This window comes from Hevea brasiliensis, chromosome 10 (assembly GCF_030052815.1).
Source record: "Hevea brasiliensis isolate MT/VB/25A 57/8 chromosome 10, ASM3005281v1, whole genome shotgun sequence".
Classification (NCBI taxonomy): domain Eukaryota; kingdom Viridiplantae; phylum Streptophyta; class Magnoliopsida; order Malpighiales; family Euphorbiaceae; genus Hevea; species Hevea brasiliensis.
Genome location: NC_079502.1, coordinates 7,317,772 through 7,342,905, shown reverse-complemented (window position 1 = coordinate 7,342,905; position 25,134 = coordinate 7,317,772). Strand labels below are relative to the sequence as shown.

General features: G+C 30.2%; 2 protein-coding genes across 2 annotated transcripts; one reads left to right on the top strand and one right to left on the bottom strand.

The window, feature by feature from the left end:
• Nucleotides 1-8,058: 8,058 nt before the first annotated feature.
• On the top strand, nucleotides 8,059-11,401 carry LOC110647475 (uncharacterized). Its single transcript, XM_021801318.2, has 4 exons — nucleotides 8,059-8,310; nucleotides 8,399-8,538; nucleotides 8,946-9,043; nucleotides 11,115-11,401. The coding sequence occupies exons 1-4, from the start codon at nucleotides 8,139-8,141 to the stop codon at nucleotides 11,251-11,253; spliced, it is 549 nt and encodes a 182-aa protein (XP_021657010.2). The 5' UTR covers nucleotides 8,059-8,138; the 3' UTR covers nucleotides 11,254-11,401.
• Nucleotides 11,402-12,653: 1,252 nt separating this feature from the next.
• On the bottom strand, nucleotides 12,654-24,359 carry LOC110652503 (transcriptional corepressor LEUNIG_HOMOLOG). Its single transcript, XM_058129102.1, is given in 19 exon segments — nucleotides 12,654-12,708; nucleotides 12,841-13,042; nucleotides 13,287-13,484; nucleotides 13,653-13,769; nucleotides 13,863-14,015; nucleotides 14,330-14,479; nucleotides 14,931-15,040; nucleotides 15,133-15,274; nucleotides 15,634-15,855; nucleotides 16,016-16,090; nucleotides 17,739-18,002; nucleotides 18,098-18,147; nucleotides 22,332-22,443; nucleotides 22,567-22,642; nucleotides 22,761-23,050; nucleotides 23,172-23,281; nucleotides 23,505-23,602; nucleotides 23,728-23,810; nucleotides 24,180-24,359. Coding segments are annotated over 17 exon segments (2,343 nt in total). The 5' UTR covers nucleotides 23,760-23,810; nucleotides 24,180-24,359; the 3' UTR covers nucleotides 12,654-12,708; nucleotides 12,841-12,898.
• Between the last annotated feature and the right edge of the window lie 775 nt (nucleotides 24,360-25,134).

The window sequence follows — 25,134 nt, the reverse complement described above, 5'->3', positions numbered from 1 at the left end:
AATTTCCACCCATTTTCTTGAGCCTTGCAAGAATCTGTTTGATTTAATAAAGCTGGTAACTGTTATTATTAATTAATAATTAATAATTAATAATAATTTATTTATATTAAATATTTAATAAAATTATGTTTAATTATTATTATTGATATATAAAATAATTAATAAGAATATATATCATTTAATTTATTTTATTATTTAAATAAATAAAAAATTATAAATTTATTATATTATATTATTTATTTTATTATTAAATTAAATATATAATATTATTTATTATATTATTAAAATAAATATATAATTATTAATCTACCGTATAATATTATTTATTTTATTATTAAAATTAGAAAATAATTATTTAAAAAAATTAAATAATTTTAAAAATATAGATAAAATAATAAAGTAGTTATTATTGTTAATAAAAAACCTTTATAATTAATTTTAAGTATTTAGATATAAATAAATATTTTATATTTTATGTTATTAATAAAAATTATTTTAACGAAGTTGAAATACGTTAATTAAAATATTAAAATTATAAATAAAAAAGAAAAAAATATTAACAATATTAATTTTTAAGTAAAATAAAAAAAGATAATATGGTTAAAATATAAAATAAAACTAAATTAACTATCAGCTGATAGCTGATGAGAAACAGCTCTAAAAATAGAGTTGATACAAACTGCAGCTAATGACTATCATATCAATTGCCTATCAGCTATTAGCTTTATTCTTTAAAACTTGCCAAACACTTCAGTTCGCCTGTTTAGGTGTTCATCAGCTATCAGCTGTACCCAACAGATGAACCAAACACCCCCTAAGTCTCCTTATGTATACTTTATCCCAGAATTTTGGTAATTATGTGCTGGATAAGCTTTTTATTAATATTTATATAATTAATTCCTTCAATTAGAAAGAGCCTTAATTTATATTTTAAATGTTAAATGCTGCGTTAATACAATAATATCTTTTAAATTAAGATAATTACTATTATATTTTATATATGTAACTTATTTTAAATATCTTTATTTAAAATTGAAATAGTATGAAATTTTATATTTTAAATTTATATTTTGTCTCTCTTTAATGGGAGCTCTATTTTTTATTTTCTTAAAAAAGAAAGCTTATTTTTATTTTTGAAATTTTTATGCTTTCATTTTTTTAATATTTAAAAGATATAAATATATGTTTTTTTTTAATATCATAATACAAATTGCTCTGTAAAATTTTTTTTCCCTTATGTAACAAAGTTAGGACATATTTTCCTATAAAAAAAAAGTTAGGACATATTAATTACTTAGATTCGTTGATGAGTCTAATCTGTCCCAACCATTTAATACAAATGGTTAATCTTTTGAGCATAACTAATAAAGGATGAACACCCAAATAAATAAATTAAAATATTTAATAAATTTTTTAAAAATAAAACTAAAAGTTGATAGACATTTGATATTTATATGCTATAATTTATAAATTAATTATATTTTAAAATTTATTCTCATCGATTATCAATTATCAATTATATCTAATAGTTAAATTAAATAGATTTAAGTGTGAAATTTTATTATTTATAATTATCGCTTAAAATTTCACTAGCCACACACTTTTTTAAATTTTCGAAATATATAAAAAATTGTAATTTAAAATTTGTCATTTTTTAAAAAACTTTTTTTTGCTAAATTTAAAAAATGAAAAAAGCTGATTTTGGCTCAAGTAAATCATAATTATAGAAGTAAACAATAATTACTCCTCTTTTCTCTCTCTTTTCTAATTTTTTTTTTTAATTCTTTGAGGGCACTTTTGAATGGTCATTCGTAAATGTTATTATTACTTGTCATTTTTTTAATATATTTTTTATTTTATTTTTTTGATATTTTTAAATTCATATCCTTTTAAAATAAATATTTATTTATACTATATTTATTATTATTAATAAATCTTAAAATTGTATTTTCTCATGTGTAAGTGTTTATTATTTTCTCATATCATGAAGTTGTTGGATATGATGCTTCATATGCGATGTAAATTTTTTTTTTCCTCTAGTATAAGATCAAAATTTGATGATTATTCGATCATATAGGTGTCAAGATCTAATTTTAATTTGGGATTTATCTAAAAATTGAAATCAAATTAAAATTTCAGCACATTTTTTCTTTGATTCTTTAACAATTTGGAGAAAATTCCATACTTGAAATAATTTTATTTAATTATTTTCATAGAAAATTATACATAATTATTATTTAATTTTTTTAAAAATTAATTTTTTAAATAAATTATAAAATTAGTTATTAATACATAATATAACATATAAGATATATCTTTTAGTTATTTCTTAGTTATGTAATTTTAATTATAAATACATATATAATTTAAGATTAAGCATATTATATAATAATATAAGTATACATTTTAACTATTTTTTATTTATATTATCTTTAACTATAATGTAAATATATAATTAAGAATTAAACATATTATTTAATGTAGTAACACTCTTATAATTAAAATTATAAGGTGATTTAATTGTTTATAACTATAATTATTAAAAAAAATATAGAGAAATGACAAACAATATTAGGTTATATATATATATATATATAATCTTAATTGAATATAAATGTATAATTATATTAATATGCATATTTTTAAAATCATAGAAAAATCACTTGTATAAAACCAATTTTTGGTTTGATTTGAATTTGATATACTTTAAATATAGTTTCAATTTGATTCTTAATGAATACTCAAAACCAAATTAAAATAATGAAACAAGTTTGGTTCGGTATGATTTAGAACCCCAAAAATCATGCACTCCTACTTGATCAATCTTATAGAAAGATCTTGGAATTGAATAATGATAGATCATTATCGAATATATATATATGCTTTCCACATATTGACTAACTCAAATTTTCTGTCAAAATATTGAATCCTTTAAATTAAAACAATTGCTATTTTTTATAAGTAATTTATTGTAAATCCCTTAATTTAAAATTATAGTATATGACGTTTTTATTTTTTTATTTGTATTTATCTCAATTTAATGAAAATGATCATATTTCCTAAAAAAAATGCAAATTAAATTAATTAATAGAGTATTTAAACTAGTAAAAAAAAGCTTCACTTAATAGTAATATTTAATGATTGTATAATTTTATGATATCTTTGTAACTCTTATTTGATTCGTAATATATCATATTCTTCTTATTGAACCTTTAAATTGGAGAAATCAGCCTCAATGGGATGATTATCACTCCTTTAACTACCATTATTTATTGCAAAATTCTGGCCACCGTTGGAGACGTAAATGTAGCCTACTGCCTCAATATAACATCCATACCTTTGTTGGTTCAAAAATCCTTTTCTCTAGAACTCATGATTATATATTCTTTATTGAAAAAAATTTCAATATTATTCCAAATTAAATGAAAAAAAAAAAATTTCTTCAACATCCCACATTGTTATTAGTGTGTTGTTTATATGCTATGCATATTTTTTGTCAAAAAAAAAATTAAAATTATGTTTATGTGTATAATATTATATATTATCTTTTTCAGGTGTTTCGATGTATAGAGTCTGTTCTTTTGAAATCCCACATTGCTTGTAAAAATGGTGTATTGATGGCCTAATTCATAGACCATAACTTGAGGGCAACTTATTATTGAAGTCTTTGTGGAGAGATTTGGGTTCAAAAGAGGGAAGAAATGTCTCCCCAAGCATATCTAATGGTTAGCCAAAAGATTAAAGATAGGGAGTTAAGAAAACATTATCCTATAGCATTCACTCTTCTCACTTCAACATCCAACTCAAGAACCAGAAATTTAGTCAATTGAATTAATGTATACTTTAAAATTAAATAAAACAAATGATTAAATTACTAAATCAAAAGAGCCAATGAACTAGAAACAGTTCAGCCTAGCTTAATTTAATAATTAAAGGCATATTACTCGTCTAGCAGACTCAAATTCATCTGCTTTCCTTATTTATTTACTAAAAAAAATAAAAGCCATACATAAATTATAAAATTTATAGAGAGATGGAGTGGCCTTTTAGATAAAAGTCACATTAAAATTGTGAATTTTTTTTTTATATTAAGGTGGGCCATTTAAAATTACAAATTAGTTCAAATTACCAATTAAATTGTTATTCATAAATGAGTTTTTATTAATTTATGAATTTATAGTCATTTTGAATTAAAATATTATATTTTCTTTAAAATTAATTAATTAATTTATTTAACTTTTTAATCAAAAATTGAATTGATTAAATCAAATCAAAAGAACTAGCTTCATATTAAATCATACAAATTATTAAATTATTTTTTAAATTTTATAAATTATTTAATTTCAAATTATTTTATCTCCACCTCTAATATATATTATGCAAGAAAATGAATTTTTCTGGATAGATGCTATTTTCTTCTGGGTTTTAAAGTTGGCAAGATTTCTCACACTAACAACTCTTGTATGCATTTGGGTGTATGATTTAATTATGCAACCTGCCAATTCATGACTGATATATAAATTTATCAAATAATTAATTCCTATAATTTATAATTACATGTTAAAAATTTTTATAACATGACAGATATGCACTGAGTGCATAAATGAATTATACACCTAAATGCATACAAGAAATTTCTTTTTCTCATGGCCAACCACTAGAAACAGATTCTCATCAACTATAAAGCCTGAACATTAGGTACTAGACAAAAGCATCCTATAAAATATGAAAGTCATCTTTGAAAATCCAATGTTCAAACATAGCTTCATTATGACTTCTCATGAATCCAATTTTTGGACAAACCATAAATACAACACTATAAACATTTATATAATATTTAGGTATATAGAGTATTCAATGGTGATATAAAATGGTGTTTTTCCTTTTTCTTTTTTTTTTCTCAAATAAAATGAGCTAGTTTTGTCTAATTTTTTAAAAATTCTTTTTGGGATTTTATTGTTAATGTTCTCTCATTAGTGAGAGTTTACTCACAAGTAATCTTTTCATATAAGATTCATATTATATCGATACAGGATAAATTATATGAATGGCATTTTAACTTAAAAGTATGTAATAGTGAAGTATTTAAACTCTAATTTGTAAAATAAAACTCTCTTATTTACTTTAAGTAACGTAAAATTCTCTATGATTTTCAGGAGTCAATTTCCAAGTTAATTTTATTAACGTAACACTTATCAAATTAAAAAAAATTATATTTTCTTTATACTAATTTAACACATATTAAAAAAATTTTAATTTTATTCTTTATCTACTCACAGTATCGACAATCTAAATTATACAGATAAACACTTTAATAACTCATAAAATTTGTCGATTCGAAACTATCAAATCTATGAAAATATAATTTTTCAATTTAATAAATATTACACCAATATAAATAATTTAAAAATTAAATATTGAAGATCATATAAGATCTTTATTATAAATTAAAATTTAAATATCTTATTGATACATATCATATTCTTAAATTTAGATACTATTTGTCAAATTTACCCTCACAATTGTATCATTAGATATAAGATAAATTTATTATATCCCTCCTTCAACTATAACATCCATGATGAAAACCTAGTTACATAGAGAAAAGCATGCATAGTCTAAATAATTATACTAGATCATTATCTATCAAACAAATACAATCAATTTTTGTGCTTTAAATTTGTCATATTGTGAAAGTATAATCACTTTTCTCTTGAAGGAAAGCAAAGCAAATAAGCAAACAAGTAATATGGAGGAGTCAAAAAGCTTAAAAGAGAAAGAAAAGAAGAGCACTCAAATAACATTGGAAAGGGGAAGAGAATAGGGAGTGGAGGTGTGGCTACTTTTTAATAATTTTATATGATTACCCTCCACCACCTACTAGTGGGTTTGTGCAGGTGGGTCTAGTGGGTTCCACCTTCTATATAATTACACTTAAAGGATATTACTTGATATGATATCTTCCACCTCCACCACCATTCCATTCATGTAGATAGCAACAAAAAATTTTCTTACTTCTAAGTCAAAGTCTTTAGGCCATGTCTGGCTTTCATGGTCAATTAGCCACATGGAAATGCCCATGCATTGATCCCTACAAAGCTTTTCTTTTTTTTTTGGTCATATATGGCCTTAATTTCATGGGAGCTATGAATGAATTTTAATTCTATTAGTTGAATACTTGAAACCCAAAAATATTCACTAGTCAACATTGTTCCACTTTGATTAGATTTTGTTACCATTTCCAAGTTTACATTTTTGACTTTCCTTCGCTTGAATTCACACAGAAAAATTTAAAAGAGGTACTGAAAGAAGCTATTGAACTAATTTATTTTTATTCAATTCAATTTAATTAACATTTTTAGATCAGTTTTCGATTTTATTTTTTATAAAATATGTTTTAATTTTTGAATTTAATTTAAAATTAAACTGACCATTTTCATAACCTAATCTCTAAAAGGGTAAAACAATACGAGTTAGAGCATTTTATTTGCTTTCATGTTTTGTTTCACAATTAATGAACTTATTCGAGCTCTAGCACCATCATAGTCACAATCGATATACTTACAATAATTGTGAGCGGCGGTGGGCGAATGACAAAACGAAGTCCCATGATGTCCAGCTATTTGCATGCGTTATCTGTCATCATTGACGGACAACACTTTCATAAACCCATTATCTATTCCTGGTGCTAAAGGTTCGTCATGAGATAATCTATCTGGGTTTGCTTTAAATCCTGTAAGCACTGTAATTTGCAGTTGTAAGTCCGGTGTGAAGCCACCATCAAGCGTGGTAGCATTTTAATTTTTTAATTTAATTTAAAATTATTCACATCTTAATATCTTGAGATCTATATTGAAATTGTTAATTGATCATTTCTTATAGGATTAATTAAATCAATAACATCAATCGTTAACGGTGGACACCGGTCTTTAGATATACTCAAAGAGCTCTCATTAATTACATTTATACTATTCGGTAACATAATATTTATAGTAGCATTTAAAAATTGAAAGAGTGATTAATGAAAAACTACCATTCTTAGCTTTTAGAGCTTGAGAGGGCATTTTGATCAGGATCAATAAGATATATAACTATTTTTATATTTAACAGCTATTTTTATTAAATACTTCTACTTTAAATCACTATATAAACAGTTAATCACTAACAATTTGTAAAATAATTAATAGCTATTAGAATAACTAATAACTACTAAAATAACTAATATTATCGAACTGGAATTTAGATCTATTGAGAGGGTGAAGACAAGTGAGTGAAATGCTCTAAATTAGCTGATTTAAGCAAGGGCTTTATCTACAAAGTGCAATTAAATTAAAATCTAACTTATCTCAGAGGCTTAGACTTGATTGATACTATAATTTTAATATATTTTTTAAAAATGGACTACCCATAATCAAAAAACCAGGTCCAATGGGTCTGGGGCTGAAAATCTCACTCCAATTTTATTTTATTTTTTATTTTTTTTTAATGGAAGAAACAAACACATACCAACAACAATGGGCCCAAAAACATGGGCTATGCACAAATATTCCAATGAGAGAAGTCCAAGATAATATTATTGCAGAGTGCGACCAATGCAAGTAATTCTTATTCACCACCATTCCTTGATTTATTGATTGCTTCAATCTTATCCTTCAACTTTATTTTATCTAAAAAAATTGTTCAATTTTAATTTTAGTAACATTAAATTTATTGTTACTTAATATCTAATCGTCAGCTGTTAGTTATTCATATAGTAATTTAAAATAAAAGTGTTCGATAATAATAACTGTTTGATTAATTGATAAATATAAAAAATAGTGATATCATTTTTTTTATCTCTAATATTAATAATAATAATATACTTTTTAAATAGTTTTCAACATATTAAATTTATTTGAGTCTAATTATAAGATATTGATATTAAATTATAAATTATTTTAATAATATTTATTATTTTTTATATATTAATATTGTAAAAAAAAAATTCTAAATCTGCCGCTAAGTAATATAAGTAAAGTAATAAATTTTGTTTGTAATTAAAAATTAAATCACTTATATTGTTAAATTATTATTGTAACCCTAAATTGAGGGACGGTACAAAATATCTAGAATTTCAGCTTCAATTTCCTGGCAATGCCATGGACTGGTCTTCATGGTTTCGAAGAAACGCTAAAAACGCCAAAAGCCCAAATCAGCAGCAGCGAAAAACACATGCAGATGAAGATGAAGAGCTGCTTGGAGTCACTTCTCAATTAATCGATCATGTCAAGTCCTTCACACTTGACACCTTCAAGAATTTCCCACTTCCGGGTAACACTCTTTTTCATTGCCTGTAATTTTCTTCTTACCAAGAGCTTCAAATGTTGATTAGTTGTGGGTTTTGATTGAATCTTTTTAGCTGAAGAAGATGGAACTACCGGAGCTGCTACTTTTAGCGATGAAGTTCTTGCTACTACTGCAACTACATCGGCCAATATTCGAAAGGATCTCTCTCAATGGCAAGAGCGACATGCTACTCTTGTTCTTTCCAAAGTCAAGGTTTTAATTTCTACTCTGCTATTTCTTGCTTCTCTTTTTAGCAATTTGTGCGGAATTTGCTATTCCTTAGCATTTAGGAATTAGCTTGTATTTTATTTTATTGGGGGATTTTAACCAATATAATAAGGGTGGTGATTCAGCACCCAGGTGATGCAGCCAGTGCCATATTGTTGGTGATTATGTCATAATTATGACTGAATTGGGTGTGTATTTTTGGGACTTAATTGCCCACAAAGTTATTTTTGAGGTTATTTACCTGTTGATGATAAATTAGAAGGGGGCAAATGGCTACTTTATCCTTTAGTTGTACCTGTTGGCATGGCTGTTTTTGTACTTCAACTTGCGTAAAATGAAGATTGCTGTTTTAGCTGATTTTTCTTCTGCTATATCCCTACTTTTCTCTCCAGGAACTTTCACAACTTAGATTTAGGCTTTGCCCTGGCCACTTGAAGGAACGAGAATTTTGGAGGATTTATTTTACACTTGTTAAGAGCTACATAGCTGAGTAAGTTTTGTAAGTTTTCAGTGGTTTAATCATACTATTTTGGAATTTATTGCAGTAGAAGCTGTATTTTCACTGTTATCTTAAGAGTTGGAAACTTTGCTTGTACCATTTTGTTCAAGCAGACAAGGCTTGACCCTATTGGAAGAGGAAGCATTTATGCATGTATCGTTCTGTTTTAATAAATTTGGTTCTCTATTACTGATGCCTACATTTTTTCGCCAAACCCCAGTCTAAACGGCAACTTAAATGTTCATGGACTCACTTCCCTTTTGTTAAAAAGTTGTGGCTTGAAAACAATACACATAATTGTTCTCTGTTTGCCAGCATTCTATGATACAAGGGCTGCCTAATGTTTATGGTTTTTGGAGGCAATTAACTCTCTTGTAACTGGACTGTTGATACTTGATATATATATATGGATTTATAGAAATATTAATTTCATATAGCATATCCACTTCGACTTTATGATCCTGGAGTAATTTATACATGGAAAGCTGAAAAGGATAAATGTTTCAACTTTTTGAATTTAGATTTCCATGCTCATTTAGTGCATAGGTGTTCTAAATTCTTTACATATTCATTGTTTTAAGACATAACTATTCATGTGAAACTTGAATGGGATGCATAACATGTAAATGGGCACAAGGATATTTGGGCACTTTGTGCATAGGAAGAAAGGATTGTTAAGCTAGCAGATTAAATGGTCAGTTTCTAGTTCATTTGAAGAACCTTTGAGACTCAACTCAACTAAGTTTTTATCCTAATCTAGTTGGCGTTGACTATATGATTCTTTTCCTCCATTCTACTAGATTTAGGGCTACATCTATTGAGCTGTCACCTATTGCCACGCTTCCCTTTTATCTGGACTTGAGACTGGCTATGTATGATCCATCCAGGGTAACAATCATTCTCCAGCAGAGTTCTGAAGCACATTTTGACAAAGGATAGAACTTTTTCCAATAGTTCAAATCCTTGTTGCAGGACTAGACTGTCTATTCTTCAATCATGAGTTCATAATGTCTCAAGTTACTGGTATTCTAGGTATCAATGCAGTTGCATAACTTGAAAGAGAATGATTAAGTATGAAGTGTGCTGCAGACTCCACTAGAGCAGAATCAGTACAGTAGAAATCTGAGCTTTGTTTATACACGCAACTGCTTCTCTCAAGTAGGACTCTTTTAATTGGACCTCATAGTGCAGTTGCATAACTTGAAAGAGAATGATTCAGTATGAAGTGTGCTGCAGACTCCACTGGAGCAGTATCATTTCAGTAGAAATCTGAGCTTTCTTTTTATACATGCAACTGCTTTTCTCACAAGTAGGACTTTTAATTGGACCTAATGTAGTGCTTTTTCACGATGATCTTTCAAGTAATAAGCAATTAGGGAGGGAATGAACATGTTTGTTTAGAATGTGTAACACCATAGCTCATAAGTTATAATAACATATAGGATAGATTCAATTGAAATACTGTTGTTCCTGCACTAGTTTGCAAACAGTTGATCTTTGGCCTGGAAACAAATTCTTCCATTTTTAGATAAATACTTGAGAAAATCTTTAACTGAGATAATATCTCTAAAGAAAATAATTCAGAAGGTATGGCTGGTTGCCTCATCTCCTAGTCCTATCTACGATGCAGGCCACAGCTGAAATTGTTTGGTACTAATTTTGGTTTTAGGTTTGGACATATATGCTAATTCTGGATTCATTTTGTTGCTTTTGTTATTTTTGAAATTATTAGATCTGCATATTTTTCCTTTATATGTGCACTAGCTCCAGATTAGTCTTAAGTATGGTCTTTTTTTTTTTTAACCCTTTTTTTTATAGATCCCTATACCATAATTGCAATTGGTACTTAACACGCTAAGCAGTTGCTTAATCTCATAAATGCCTTGAGCGTAATCTCGTGAGTAACAGGAGATTGATAGTTATTTATTGCCTGCACTTTCAGTTGCACAAGATATATTATTTACCTATTTATTTCTCACACGGACATATATGATATATCGGTATATTAATTTGCACATCCACATACAAAATCTGACATATTGGTTCTTGGTTTGTTTATCAGATATGAGTTGCAGGCCATACGAGTGGCAAAAATTAAAAGGATGGCAACGGAGAAGGAAATATCTTCAGATTCTGGTGCATTTGAAGTTGAAATGGCAGAAACAAAGCAAGCAGCAAGTTTGGAACGTCCAACTCCATGAGATTGTTCACTCTTAGCCTGATGTTGAAAGCATAGGTGTATGTATTAGTCTAATTTTACTTGGAAAAGAGAGTTTCATAACACTTGAATTTTGTGATTGCATTTCTACTGTTACGTAGCACATACTGGATTTGGTGATTGCTTGGTCATGCTTTCTTTTGACCTTCCATGAGACCAATTGCGTGTAAGCACAAGGGATACATTGGAGATTGATCATGTTAACAAGCTCCTTAAGGGTGAGGAGATGTATCTTCAAACTCTGTGATTTACAACTAACACTTGTAGCAGATGCTTATCCACTTTTGTTCAAATGCTAATTTGGTTTGGTTCTTATGCACATCGGCTTCTTGTAGAAAGTGAAATAGGTAATAGATGAGGAGTAGACTGCATTTGGGTCCAGTCCAGTGTTCATCAACAGCTTTCCTTCAGCTGTCACACGTCATTCCCACTGTCAGGAGATCATTTGTGTGTACATGTTATATTTGTTTTAAAAATATGAATATGCAAAATTAGATATCAAAAAGGAATCATAGTTAAAGACTTCCACAAGCATACCTAAATTGAAATCATTATTGCCATTCTCACAGGAGAATGAATCTTTGTAATTATGCCTTAAACAGCCTAGTCGGGTTTTGCACAATTCTTCATTTCCAAAACAATGAGGCAAAGGAATCGATTAAACAAAGATGCGATTTCAATTTGATTTTGCACTGCATATCAAAACAATTTTAAATTTTTAACATCAAAATAATTTGTAAAATGATAATGCTACTATCAAAATAACAATATTAGTATTAAAAGTATATTATATTATTTTTTATCTTTCTTAATTATATAATTTTTTTAATTAAAAAAATATAATTAACGACTAAAATTTAAATATATAATTAAGAACTACAACGTGATTTAAACCATTTATGACTCCAATTATTAAAAATTTTGAAAAATAAATAAAAATATCAAATAGTATATATATATATATATATATATATATATATATATATATATATATATTACAGTTTTAATTATATAAAAAATATATATAATTTTATCAATATTATATAATATATATAAAAATGCTTAAAAAATATACATGTAAAATCAATTCCTTAGTTTATTTTCAATTCAATACAATTCCAGTCCATAAAGACTATAATTAAACCAAGACAATGAAGATAAATTTAATTTGGTATCAACATGATAGGGTACAATTTTTCGTGGACAGCCTAATTCTATGTTATTCCTTGCTTTACGCATTTCTTCTCCATACCAAGCAGGCTCAAACAGTACAAATCTCTTAAAAAATAATAATTATTATTATTAAAAAGAAAAAAATGAGAAGCTCAAACAGTAACAAGAACAGAATTTGGTACGCGTAATGTACAGCCAGTTAGCAACCTCACACTCAATCTTTCCGCCACACAAACTGCTCCTTGTGCTTCTTGATCCTAATAATCTTCAATCAAATGGAATCACAGTAAAATAATAATAATAATAATAATAATAATAATAATAATAATTACACATTAAGCAATTAATACATTTATGTAGGATTAAGGGAAAAAAAAAAAGGCGTAAGTGATGTAACCCGTAACCACCCGTGCCATTGCTTGAAATCCAGATTTCTGCAAAACTAACATCTGGACTCATTTCCATAGCTTAACAGAAGTATCATGACTTGCGGAAGCTACCATTCCATTGACAGGTGACTGTGCCAAGGCTGAAATTATGTTTTCATGTGCTGGAATTGTCATACTCTTATTCTCTGCGATGTTCCATAGCTCCAAAGACTGCAGCCGCAATTTTATTTTTTCAAGAAATAAAATAATTAGAACTATATCCACCATTTGAGAAAGCCACCATGATATTGGGATGCCTACATGATATATCATGTGTATAAAATATCGACACCTTACACTAGATTCAAACAAATATCACAAAGCCTATTTGTAAACCATGAAGAAAAGCATCATGATGCCTCCTACTATATATAGTGTCTCTGGCAAGTCATTATAAAAGTTTGCCTATACCTACCGAGATTCCTCCTATCACCAGGAGAGTTGAATAGCTTGGATGGAAAACACAAGAATGAAACTGGTTTCCATTAGAACTAAACTCATGAGTGCACTCCCCTGAGGCCAAAGACCAAATCTTCACCAAGTTCTGACTAACAGATGCCAGAATATCCCCAGTTGCATCCCAGCATATGTAGTTTACCATTTCAGAATGCCCCTGCAATTAAGACGGGGAAATGAATGATGAACAATAAAACATAAAAAAGAGAGGATTTTCTGAAAGCTACCCTTCATACAATTCATTATTCAATCTACAATGGGGTATATATAGCTTGAGCTCAGCCAAGAATCACCAACAACAAACAGTCCATTTCAAATGCAATACCTGGAATGAGAGTGTTTGCCTATCAGTTTCAACATCAAAGATGGAAACTACTTTATCCGATGCTGCTGCTAGTAGATGTCCAATTCTTGGTTGAAATCTCACTTAAGCAGTGCCTCCCTGAGCAGAAGATTGAAACAGGACAATGATTTGTTGCATCTTACTAATGAAAAATGAAACAGTTAATGGGAAAGATAAATTAAGTGAACAAACCTTAGAAACACGAGTGCATGTGAATGGATTGATATTAAAATAGCGGATTTCATTGTCGTTATCACTAAAACAGAAAAGATCAGTTTTCTTAGGGTGGAAGTCAAGGGACATGACAGGCATGGGCCCTGTGTATGCACGCAGGGAATAGCTTGGCTGCAACAAAGACATGAAAGAATAAATCATTGTACCATGAATGGGAATGCATGACAGTTTATGGTAAGGATTAGGCATAATTGGCAGAACACTGAACACAGAGCAAGCAAAACAAAGGAATGGGAGTGCATGACAGTTTATGATAAGGATTAGACATAATTGGCAGAACACTGAGAGCACAGCAAGCAAACAAAGGATCTAAGATTCTAAATGCTACTTAAGATGTTACAATTAAAAATATCATCAATGCCAGGCCCACGCCTAAAGGCTTCAGCAATAGACTGGGTTTATGAAGAGTAAGAAAAGATACTCACATTGGCTGCATCCCATAGCCGAACAGATTTATCAACTGATGCTGTGGCCAACTGAGATGAATTTGGCCTAAAACGAACATCTGTAATAACTAGTTTGTGCTCTTCAGGGGTGTTCTCCGTTTGCAGGGTATCCATGTTCCACAGGACAACCTAATGCATACAGCAAAAAGAAACTTGTATAATCTTTAGCTTTAAATCTCATATTCTCATTCTATGTACTTAACTTCTGTGTTTTTTTGCTCATTTGCTGACAAAGTAATTGAACCAGATCTTATTTGAGTTCACACCCAATATATTACTATGCTAGAGGCTACATACAATTGATAATAGAAGATTACAAAGGAGATTATCAGTTGTCACACACATGAACACAAAAACCTCGACAGTGCCTTGGCATTGTGATTTCATAAGGTGATCTTTTATTGTAATAGCAGCAGGAGGTACTGCCTGTGTTACCTAATTAGCCTCTGATCTTGGGATTTCAAGCAACGCTTTATCTTTTAACAGAGACATTATTATGAGTAATAAGTGAGATAACCTATCAGGCTGGAAAATATTTTTCTCAAACATGTTTTACCACATATAGTATCATACACTATACCTTCTTGTCATGCCCAGCACTGGCTAGCAACTTTCCATCAGAAGAAAAATGACAGCAAGTGATCTTGCTATTTCTTGTCCGTATGCAACCAAACTCACCAAAAGTAAAACCTGCACGTGAGACTTTAACCGCAGCTTAAGTAGAAAGTAACAGTCATTCCAACTCTGTACAGACAGAATAGAATGATGCCACAGTGGAATACCTTTAGTAGACTCTTTTTGGTGCTCAGTGGAACTTTGCTTTAGTGTTCCATATAAATTGCTTCCATCCCCTCCATCATGTGGAAGAAACTGTACCACAATATCATCCAGACTAGAAATATCTCCAAAGCGGTCCATGTCTTCCTGCACTAACAAAATGATCTCTTCAGAAAGTAGTCAAGCTAATTTTTATGTAATTTCTACACTAGGGTGTCATCAAGGCATCCTTTTAAACAAAATATCCAAAATGCAGTTGGATTGGAAGAAAATCCTTTTAAACAACAAAGTTCTGATAAAATAACAAGAAACAAATCGGATATTTTTATACTGGCAGGGACACATTAATATATCATAGAACGTAGCATGTCATACATGATATATTCTTGAGAACTAGAGAGAGCATCTCATAATTCATACTTGCAATTATGTTACAGATGTACCTGCTATATGATTTCTTCACTTAATTACTTATTTTTATGTCAGGATAAGTAAAACAAATATACCAGCATGTTGGAAGATGATGCAAAACCTCCTGAACCCTCCGGACCATACATCATCAAGCCTTTTGAAACACTGTTAACATGCTGCAAACTGCTCGCCGTCGCTATTCCATCACCAGGGGTATGAGTTGATGGAGGAGAATTGGGTGAAGGACCCACAGTATTCCCTGTACCAATGCTGTTGGCAGCTCCAGAAGAAGAGTGTTGCTTCCTTTTCCTGTTACCCTGCAGCCAGCCACTAGAGTATTGTTGGGACAATAAATTTTTGCAGTTATTCTAGTTAGAAAGCACAACATTGTAGTGCAAATTGCACTACAGTTGCAAATATTGTGCATGGATCAGCTCGTAAAGTAAGTTATTTAAACTAATTGTCAATAAGGACAACCTGTTGCGGCTGCTGTTGCTGCTGCAATTGGTCCTGCTGTTCAGAGGAAGAATGCTGCATCTGGGCCATCTTCATCTGTTTAACAGTGCGCCAAATATTTAGCAATAAGGTATGTACAACCAATTAAAGACTCCAGAGTTCTAAATCAGTACTGCTAGAAAGGATGACACAGAGCAATGGTGACCAAATCCAATATAAAATTTCATAAAAGATTTCAGAGATGCATTTAGAATAGATCAGAATTTCAGGGACACAAGTGCACAGCTTAGAAAGTCATACTTGCTGTGCTATATAAATGTGATTATAAGAAAAAGAAACATGGATGGAAATGCATTGCATATACACTCTTAAATAGTCCGATACTAATACATTAACAAGCATGGTTTAGTGTATTGTTCCTTTCAATAGTGTCTGCAAACCCAAATCTAAAATAGAAAAGCGAAATGAAAAAGATTGAAGTCAATGATCTTCCTATTTTGCAGAAAGCATAACATTGGCGTGACTTCGTTATCACTTCTAGACTGAAGGGGCTTTTACCTTACAATGTTTGACTTTCCTTTTGATGAATTAACATATGATGATTGAGTTGTTCTAAATCAATATACGCATAAAAGACAGAGGCAAGAGAAGTCCAAACACAAGAATGCACAACCCTGCTTGGCAAACAAAGGGCCAATCATGTACACATGTATCAGATAGCTTTTCACATGTACAAGTCAGTGAAGCAAAAAATAATGCTTTATGCCACTCCACACTTGAGGACAAACAAGTTGCTTTCTCTTATTCTAGAGCCTTTCAAAAATAAATGGTGTCAACTAATCTACAAGTACCAAGTCATTATACATAAGACTGAAAATTCATTAATATTATCATCGAGAGCCAAGCTTTCTATTTCTCAAAAGGTAATTTAATAGACAAGGGCAACAATACATCCGAAGGATTATATCTGCTAAAATTGAGAGATGTTTGACTTGGTCAACTGAAGAAAACTATCACAAGATATATCCTCAAAAAGTAGTTGATAGTTGATGGCTAATAGTCAATGAATACCACTATCTACGGTTGCTAAAATGTTTAAAAAATCATTCAGTAAAAAATGTACTTGATAGATATATTGTATTACATTGTATCAATTATTTATTTATTAATTAGTCAAGTAGATTAAAAGAGAGAAACGGAAGGAGGGAGAGGAGCAGATAAAATCACTGCTGATTTTCCATACTTGTTGCAATAAATAATTTTTTTTTTTTATCTTACCATCTGTTAAATCATAAGCTAGAATTATGGAATTGTATTATGTATTTTAGGTTAGGATTACGCAGATCACTAAGGATAGAATCATGCACAGATCATAGGAATAGTTATAGATACTGACTGTATTATTTCAATATATTCCTCTATAAAATCCCAGTATCTTGACAAAAAAATTAAGCAATTCATTCCAATTCTCTTCCCTTCTTCTTCTTCTTCTTCTTCTTCTTCTTCTTCTCTAATTTCACACCATCAAACATGAATGACATGATTAATTCAATTATTTGGCCATTAAATTTCAGATAAGGTTTCTTGCTGTGATCAAAGTATATGCAATATTTAGATGAAAGCAAAATTTCCCATTAATTTTAAAAGGGACTATTTACTGTAAATGTTAAATAAATTTCAATAGTTAAGACTTGATAAACGAAGTGTGCTCTTACATTGCAAATGATTAATTAAGAGTTCAAACCTTTGGCGAGCTTGATTGCACAGGAGAGCATATTGACCCATCATTTCTTGTGGATTGACCATCTTTTGTATTCAAGCTACCCCTAGGCAACTGATTTAGCCTTCGTGGATCCATGTCTCCAAAGTTACTTGAATTCCCGAGGCTGCATGGTGCTTGCGCTTGTGCCACCTGCTGTTGTTGCGAAGCCAAAAGAAACTGATTTTGGGTCTGCAGACAAGGTTTCTGCACTTGTACACCCAAACCTGGCCGTAATTGGTCAATTCCCTGAAGAATTGGTTTGCTCTGTGGTCATGGGAATGGAAATTTGCAAATAAAAGATGCATAGAATATCCAGCAGAAGAAAAACCAAATAAACTTACAGTTAATGGCCAACCCTTTAATTGAAGACCAGTTACACCTTGGTTCAACCCTGAATGAGCAAAATAAAAGAATCAATTTTCCCCTCTAATCAGAGATAGCAATCTTTCCAAACAAAGTTTAACAAGGTTACTTAACCTAATCCCTTAGGAAGTAAATGGCATAATGATTTCCTTTGTGAAAGAAAGACAAGGGGAAAAGTCACACGTCTGAAAAAGAACATGAAAGTAGCATTTTAAACACATGGACAGGGAAACAACTGCTAAACCAGAAATACAAGCCAATGGGCAAATAAGATAGGACAGGCTATTCTATCACAGATATTTTCTGGTTTATTTTACGCAAATATAAGGTCAGTTATCCCTATTTGGCAGGTCAGCAAACAAAGCCCAGCAAATTCGCAAAGGTCTCAAAATTTCCTGTAGCATTCTGACAGCTCTAGCTTAAACCTGGCTCAGCCCTCGTCTAGCCACAATTTAAAAGAAAAATAAATAAATAAAAAAAAGAAAAATTAAAAAAATATATATTTTTTGAGGAATTTTTTCACTAGCCAAAAATTCTAATAAGGTCCAAATTTTTTTAAAAAAAATATTGGTGACAAAATATTTTTGGGCACTTCTTTATTTTTATTTATTTAAATATTCATAAAATATTATTTAAATTGACAAAAATTCAGAAAAAGTCCAAAAATTTTTTTTTTATTATTCCTTTCAATTTATGTCACTAAAAATATTTTTATTTATAAAAAAACATATAATTATTTTTTTGTTTAATAGGATCTTATTTTTACTTCCTTTTTTCCAAAAAAAAAATGGTGCAAATGGTGTGTAGTCGTAGAACCTTAACTACTTAGTAGAAAGATAGAGTAGATGGGATGATTAAAGAGCTGATCACACTTGAAATACATCCTAAGCATACTTTTAATGAAACTGAGTGTCTTTTGCATCATGTAATCATTGTGAACAAGAGGACGCAAATAATTATATAAGATTTGATTCTTAAACTACTTATAATTTAAGATTTAATAAATTTATTCTTATAATAAATTTTATTTTTTTCCCTTAACTTATATTTAATTATTTAACAGAAAATAAATAATTAAATAAATAAAAGGAAAAAATGAAAATTGAACAATAATATAAAAATAAATATATGCGAAAATAAAATAACACAACATTTATTATCACAAAAATAAACACTGTTCAATATTCACAACAAACAAAAAAAAAATAACAACATTCAACTAACAGTAACAATATCAAAATATTCAAAAGGAAATAGAAACAACGAAAAGTTTACCTAACGTCTAATATAGACCCTAGTCACAGGCATAAATGCTTTAATAGCATCATAAAGTTTAAGTTTTAGCTCACAGTCCACTTTAGAAAGTATTGTCTTAGTCAAGGATTTTTTTTTTTTTTTCACATTTAGATAGACTGAGTGAAATACTCGCAGTCTTTTAGCAGCCCATTTTGCATATTCCTTGATAAAATCCATGACCAAACGTCTACAAAACCCATTCACCAAAACCCCAATAGAATAAAGCATTCCTATTAGGTTCGGATCAAGCAATGCGACCTTAGTGCCCCATATTTCTCATTAATCATTATCACGCAAAAAAATTTCATTCCCAAATAATTGTTTGCATCCTCTTGTTTACAGTGATTATGTGATGCACAAGACGCTCAATTTCATCAGGAGTATCCTTAGGATCCATTTCAAGTATGATTAACTCTCTAATAATCTCATCCACCCTAGCTCTGTAGTAAGCAATGAAAATACTAAGAGGAGTAGCACCATTTTCTGAAAAAAAAAGGGAAAAATAAAAAAAAATAAAAATAACTATATATTTTTTATAAATAAAAATATTTCTAGTGACAATAAAAGGAATAATAAAAATAATATTTTTGGACATTGTTCTGAATTTTTTATCAATTTAAATAATATTTATGAATTTTTAAATAAATATTTAAATAAATAAAAATAAAGAAATGCCAAAAAAATTAATTTTTTTATGTCACCAATATTTTTTTTAAAAAAACAGACCTTATTATAATTCTTTCCAGTGATTTTTTTTTATTTTCCCTTTTTTATTATTATTTTTTTTAAAATATGTGGTTGGATCAGGGTTGAGCTAGGCACAAGCCTGGGCTTGGTGCCCCAATTCCAGTGCACCTAGGCTAAGTGCGCCAAGCCTAGCATGCTGCACATGGCCCCTCCTTCACACATGTCGATGCGGGCATGTGTGCCACGCACTGCGCTCCAGGCGTTTTCGGCAATCGTATTTCTTCCAGTGGGGGGTTTTAGGTGCTTTAAATAATTTGGACTACCTATTTTGTGAAATAAGGGCATTAAGTTGACGTTTTAGAACAAACTACCTAAGCTGAGATTGAAACAGGACCAAGATGGGTCTTCTTCAATCTCTCCTAGGTTCCAAAAAATTCTAGATTTCATTTAATTTTTAGCTAAGTTTGTAAGGCTATAACTTTCTTATATTAAATCCAAAATGAACAGTCTATATACCTATAGAAAGCTAGAACAATCTATTTTGAGAAATAAGGGCACTAAGTTGTGAAATAAGGGCACTAAGTTGACGTTTTAGAACAAACTACCTAAGCTGAGATTGAAACAGGACCAAGATGGATCTTCTTCAATCTCTCCTAGGTTCCAAAAAATTCTAGATTTCGTTTAATTTTTAGCTAAGTTTGTAAGGCTATAACTTTCTTATATTAAATCCAAAATGAACAATCTATATACCTATAGAAAGCTAGAAATGTCTAGTTTAACATGGTATAGACAAAACTCACAATGGATAAGTATACAAAGAGGTATATAAGCTCAAAGTAGGTAACTTGATCATGTTCTTAAAAAATTCCACAACTCGGATTTTTTTTTTTGGATTTTACAAGCCTATAACTTTCTTGGTTTTTATCCAAAAAGGCATACCATATATCTATAAAAAGATTGGAATCTCTAGTTTCATATGGTATAAAAAACACATCCAATAGATAAATACAAAACAAGTTTTGAAGGTCCAAATTAAGCATGACGAACATATTTTACATATATCCAGAATTGTAACAGAAAAAGCCAAACACCATTTCTATCATTCTAACAAATATTTATCACGTTAATAATCATCTATAGACCAAGAATAACAGGTAGCAAGGCTCTGATACCAATGTTAGACATATATACAAGCCAAGATCAAAGTATACATGTGCATATTATCATTCATGCATATTAAACTCATAAAACCAACCTTGCATCACATGGTCTGTACATGGTCACAATAACTTGAACCATGCATAAAAATCACAGTCTCAATGTTACCTGGACTTGCAGTGGTTCCCACAGAAATAATTTGAGAAAGATTACAGCACAATAATGCACCAAGAGCCTTATGATTGCTTACTTGCTCCTGCTTCAGTTTTGCTCCAAGCAACACTACCACTTTGTTCTCACACTAGCCTTCTCCATATCATGCACTTCACTTAACTTTAAAGTTTCTGATCAAATATATATGTACCACTATAGCATGTCTCTTAGTTGTCAAAAACTGCTCCATTTGCAGTTTTCAATTTGTTTCAACAGCCGCTCATAGATAAGGCTAAGTGCATAAGCTTAGTATATAGACCCATCATGGGCCTTGTCTTATATTTTATGGGCTTGGGTTAGGGACCCATCATGAGTGCCCATATCCATCATAATGTGTCAGTACTTGACAGCTCTATCTATTTCTCAATCTATAAGAATCACCATATTTCATAATTGCCTTTGGCAGTATTTGAACCTAATCACTATGATTAAAATCTATGATGATTTTCAATGTGGCATCCATCCTTAATGGGTTTTTACCGTGGTATATGTCATGGAATCCAATACACAGCCACACAGATCCATATAGATAATAACATCAGAAGAGACCAGCTAGGTCTGTTCAAGTATTAAAAACTCAGATTTTAGATATTAACATTGTCTAGGTTAAACTACCTAAATTTGGACCAGTTGAGACAGAAATCCTAAATGGCAAAATTTCTACTGAATTCTCTCTTATTAAACATTTATTCAATTAAGCTACCATGTCTCAGTACGAGAATAATAACAGAAACAATAATTGTGGACCCTTGTTTGCAAATCCATGTTGTATATAAAATTTTATGGGCAAAATTAAAGTGTACTCTACTCATGTAAATGGTCAAAAACTTTCATAAGACAATCTCTTCCTATAATTACCTGCACCACTTATTCCGGACTTTGATTGTAAAATTGCTTGTCCATTGATTGATGAGGGTTCCATCGGCAAACTTTTCTGAGTTGGGCCCAAGTTAACTTCACCTTTGATGTCCTACAAACTCCACGTGTGAAACAGGTCACAACTGGTGGATTGGACATTCTAGATGAACAGAAATAATGAAACAATCACAGAAATTAGCAAACTAAAAGCACAGGTTCTTGTCCAAGTAATTACAGTTGTCAATGAGGTTTGTGCCTGGATCTGCTGCAAAGCTGCAGACATGTTCCCAGAATTACCCTGTAACAGCTGGCTGAATTCACAAGAAATAAAGAAATTCATAATCCATTCCAACCAAGTTGAATGAATTTCAAAATAGAGGTCCAGTATGCACTTAATTAAAGAAAAATTGAAAAGTAAATGTTATATACGCGTGCTGACTGGTTGCTGATTTGAAGAGGGCCACCCTATTAGCATCTATTAAAGCTGGTGATTTCTCTGAGTCCAAAGAATGTGGATGTTTTATTCGTTCTTCATACATTTTCATAGCCAAGACACTGGCTGATGGCTGCCCCATCATTCCTTCAGAGTTAATAGCATTTATAGAACCAGCAAGAGCTGGATGATTAGGGTCCCTACGTTGCAACTGAGCATTGTGATATTGCATTAGTTGCAACTGTTGCATTTGCAGTTGCTGCTCCCTCGCCTTGATTTGCTGTGCCTATTTTCCATAGAAATTAAAGTTAGAAAATGAAAATTGAAGTGATTGCACATAACTTATCTTCTCGACCACAGAAAACAGTAACACCAAATCAAGAAATCAAAAAAGATATCAAAGAAACCTCTATATAAGCTGCGGCAGCCTCAGAATGCTTCTCATTTGTCCTTGCAATAAATATGTCCCAAAATACAGACCACCATTCAAATAGAAATCCTCCAGGTGCATCAATGGCTGCACAAACAATTTATAACTTAAACTTTCTGAAAGTTCAATATGGCATACCAAGCATCACAATATAAAGAGTATGTCATTTACACATCCACCTAATTAAAGTTTGAATTTTGTAGACAAACTTCTTAACTAAAGAAATGTCAACAGTCTCATCATAGCATAGTATGGTGGCAATTATGTGAACAAAATATATTGAAGTTGCCCAACTAGCTAAAACCATTACCTACTGGATCTGTGGCAACCTTTCCTTCCGTCATAAAAGCTTTTGCAGAATTATGCAATTTTCTCTTCAACAGGTAATCGTGAATATACACATCAAGCCTTATAAAGGAAAAAAAGTAAATATCACTAGAATGATTTAGCTAATAACACTGAAAGACAAACAAAACTTGGATATGAACTTATTAACACTGATTACCAAAATCAAAAATAAACATAACACGTACATCTTATCAGCTTCCCAATTATTCTGCCCCATATTTCCGTTTTTTCAACGGATTAAAGAATTACAAGTGATCACTGCTCCTATCTGCGAAAAGAAGCATCACTACTTCAGATATCTCCTACGAAATAAGAATTCCAACCAAAAAAAGGAAATAAAAGTACAAGATGCTGAGGAAAATATAAAGGAACTATAAACCAAGCTTAACATATATAATCTTGTCTTAATTTCTTAAAAGAGCAAATTAGTCACTAAATCCTTCTACTAATGTCTGATTAAACTCAAACTTAAGCTCTGCAACTGGAATGGATGAACTACAACGTAATCTCGCAAGATCTCCACATGGAAAACGCTAAATTCAAAGAAGATCAGCTAAAAAAATAAACAAAAATTAGCAAAAAAATCAGCCAAAAAGAAAAATTAGCTCAAAAACCGAGAATTCCATACAACTCTTACCAGTTTCGACTTAGTCTTGAATTGCCGAAGCTGACAAAAAAAATGGCGATTGAAGACTCCGTTTGAGTGTAACCGAAGTAGAACAGCTCGAACTTTAACAGTGCGAGAGAAAAAGCAGAACTGAATCGGTAGCATGGAGTGACATTCGCCGAAAGCTCATTATGGTGCCACCGTGGAGGTGCAGGTCTCTTTTTTTTCTTATTTATAATGCGCCTCTGGTTCGGAGTTAGGTTCGGAGACGAAGTGTGTAACATTTAATGGGTTCGGGCGGTCACTGCGCTTTCGAGAGGTTAAGTAGCGAACAAGTTATAATATGAAAGGGAAACAGCTCACGAGCACGCGCGAGTTGGGGAGTCGCAGATAGGTGATTGATGATTGGGGTGGAGTTAAAGGGGGGGGTATAGGTGTTCGATGTCTAAGTGTTTGTGTGACTGTGACATGCGCTGAATTCACGTAGGATGAAAGCCATGCCAGACGGACATAATAAATTGGCTCGCGCATTGGCAAGGCCCGCTACGAGCCTGCGACGGACTTCAATCGAATGTGAAGTTGGGAAAATTCATTAGGGAAACTTACAAGTGACGTTGATCAATTCAATTCGATTTAATTCGTTTTTTAAATTTAAATAATTAAATAAATTTATAATTTTTGATAAATTAAATTAATTTTATAATCAAAAAATAAATAGTTAAAAGTTTAATTACACCCTATATTTATTAAGAAAATTTAATTTAATTTATTTTTAATTTTTTATTTAAATTAATTTAAAATTTTCAATTTAAACTAAATTTAATTTAAAAATCAAACAAAATAAGAATTTAAACTTTTTAATTTTAAGCTTAAATTAAGAAATTTAATTCTAAAATTAAGAAATCAAAATATTTACTCCATAAATTTTAATTTTTAGATTAAATTGAATTTAAATTAAAATTTTTGAGTTAATTTAAACAAAAAG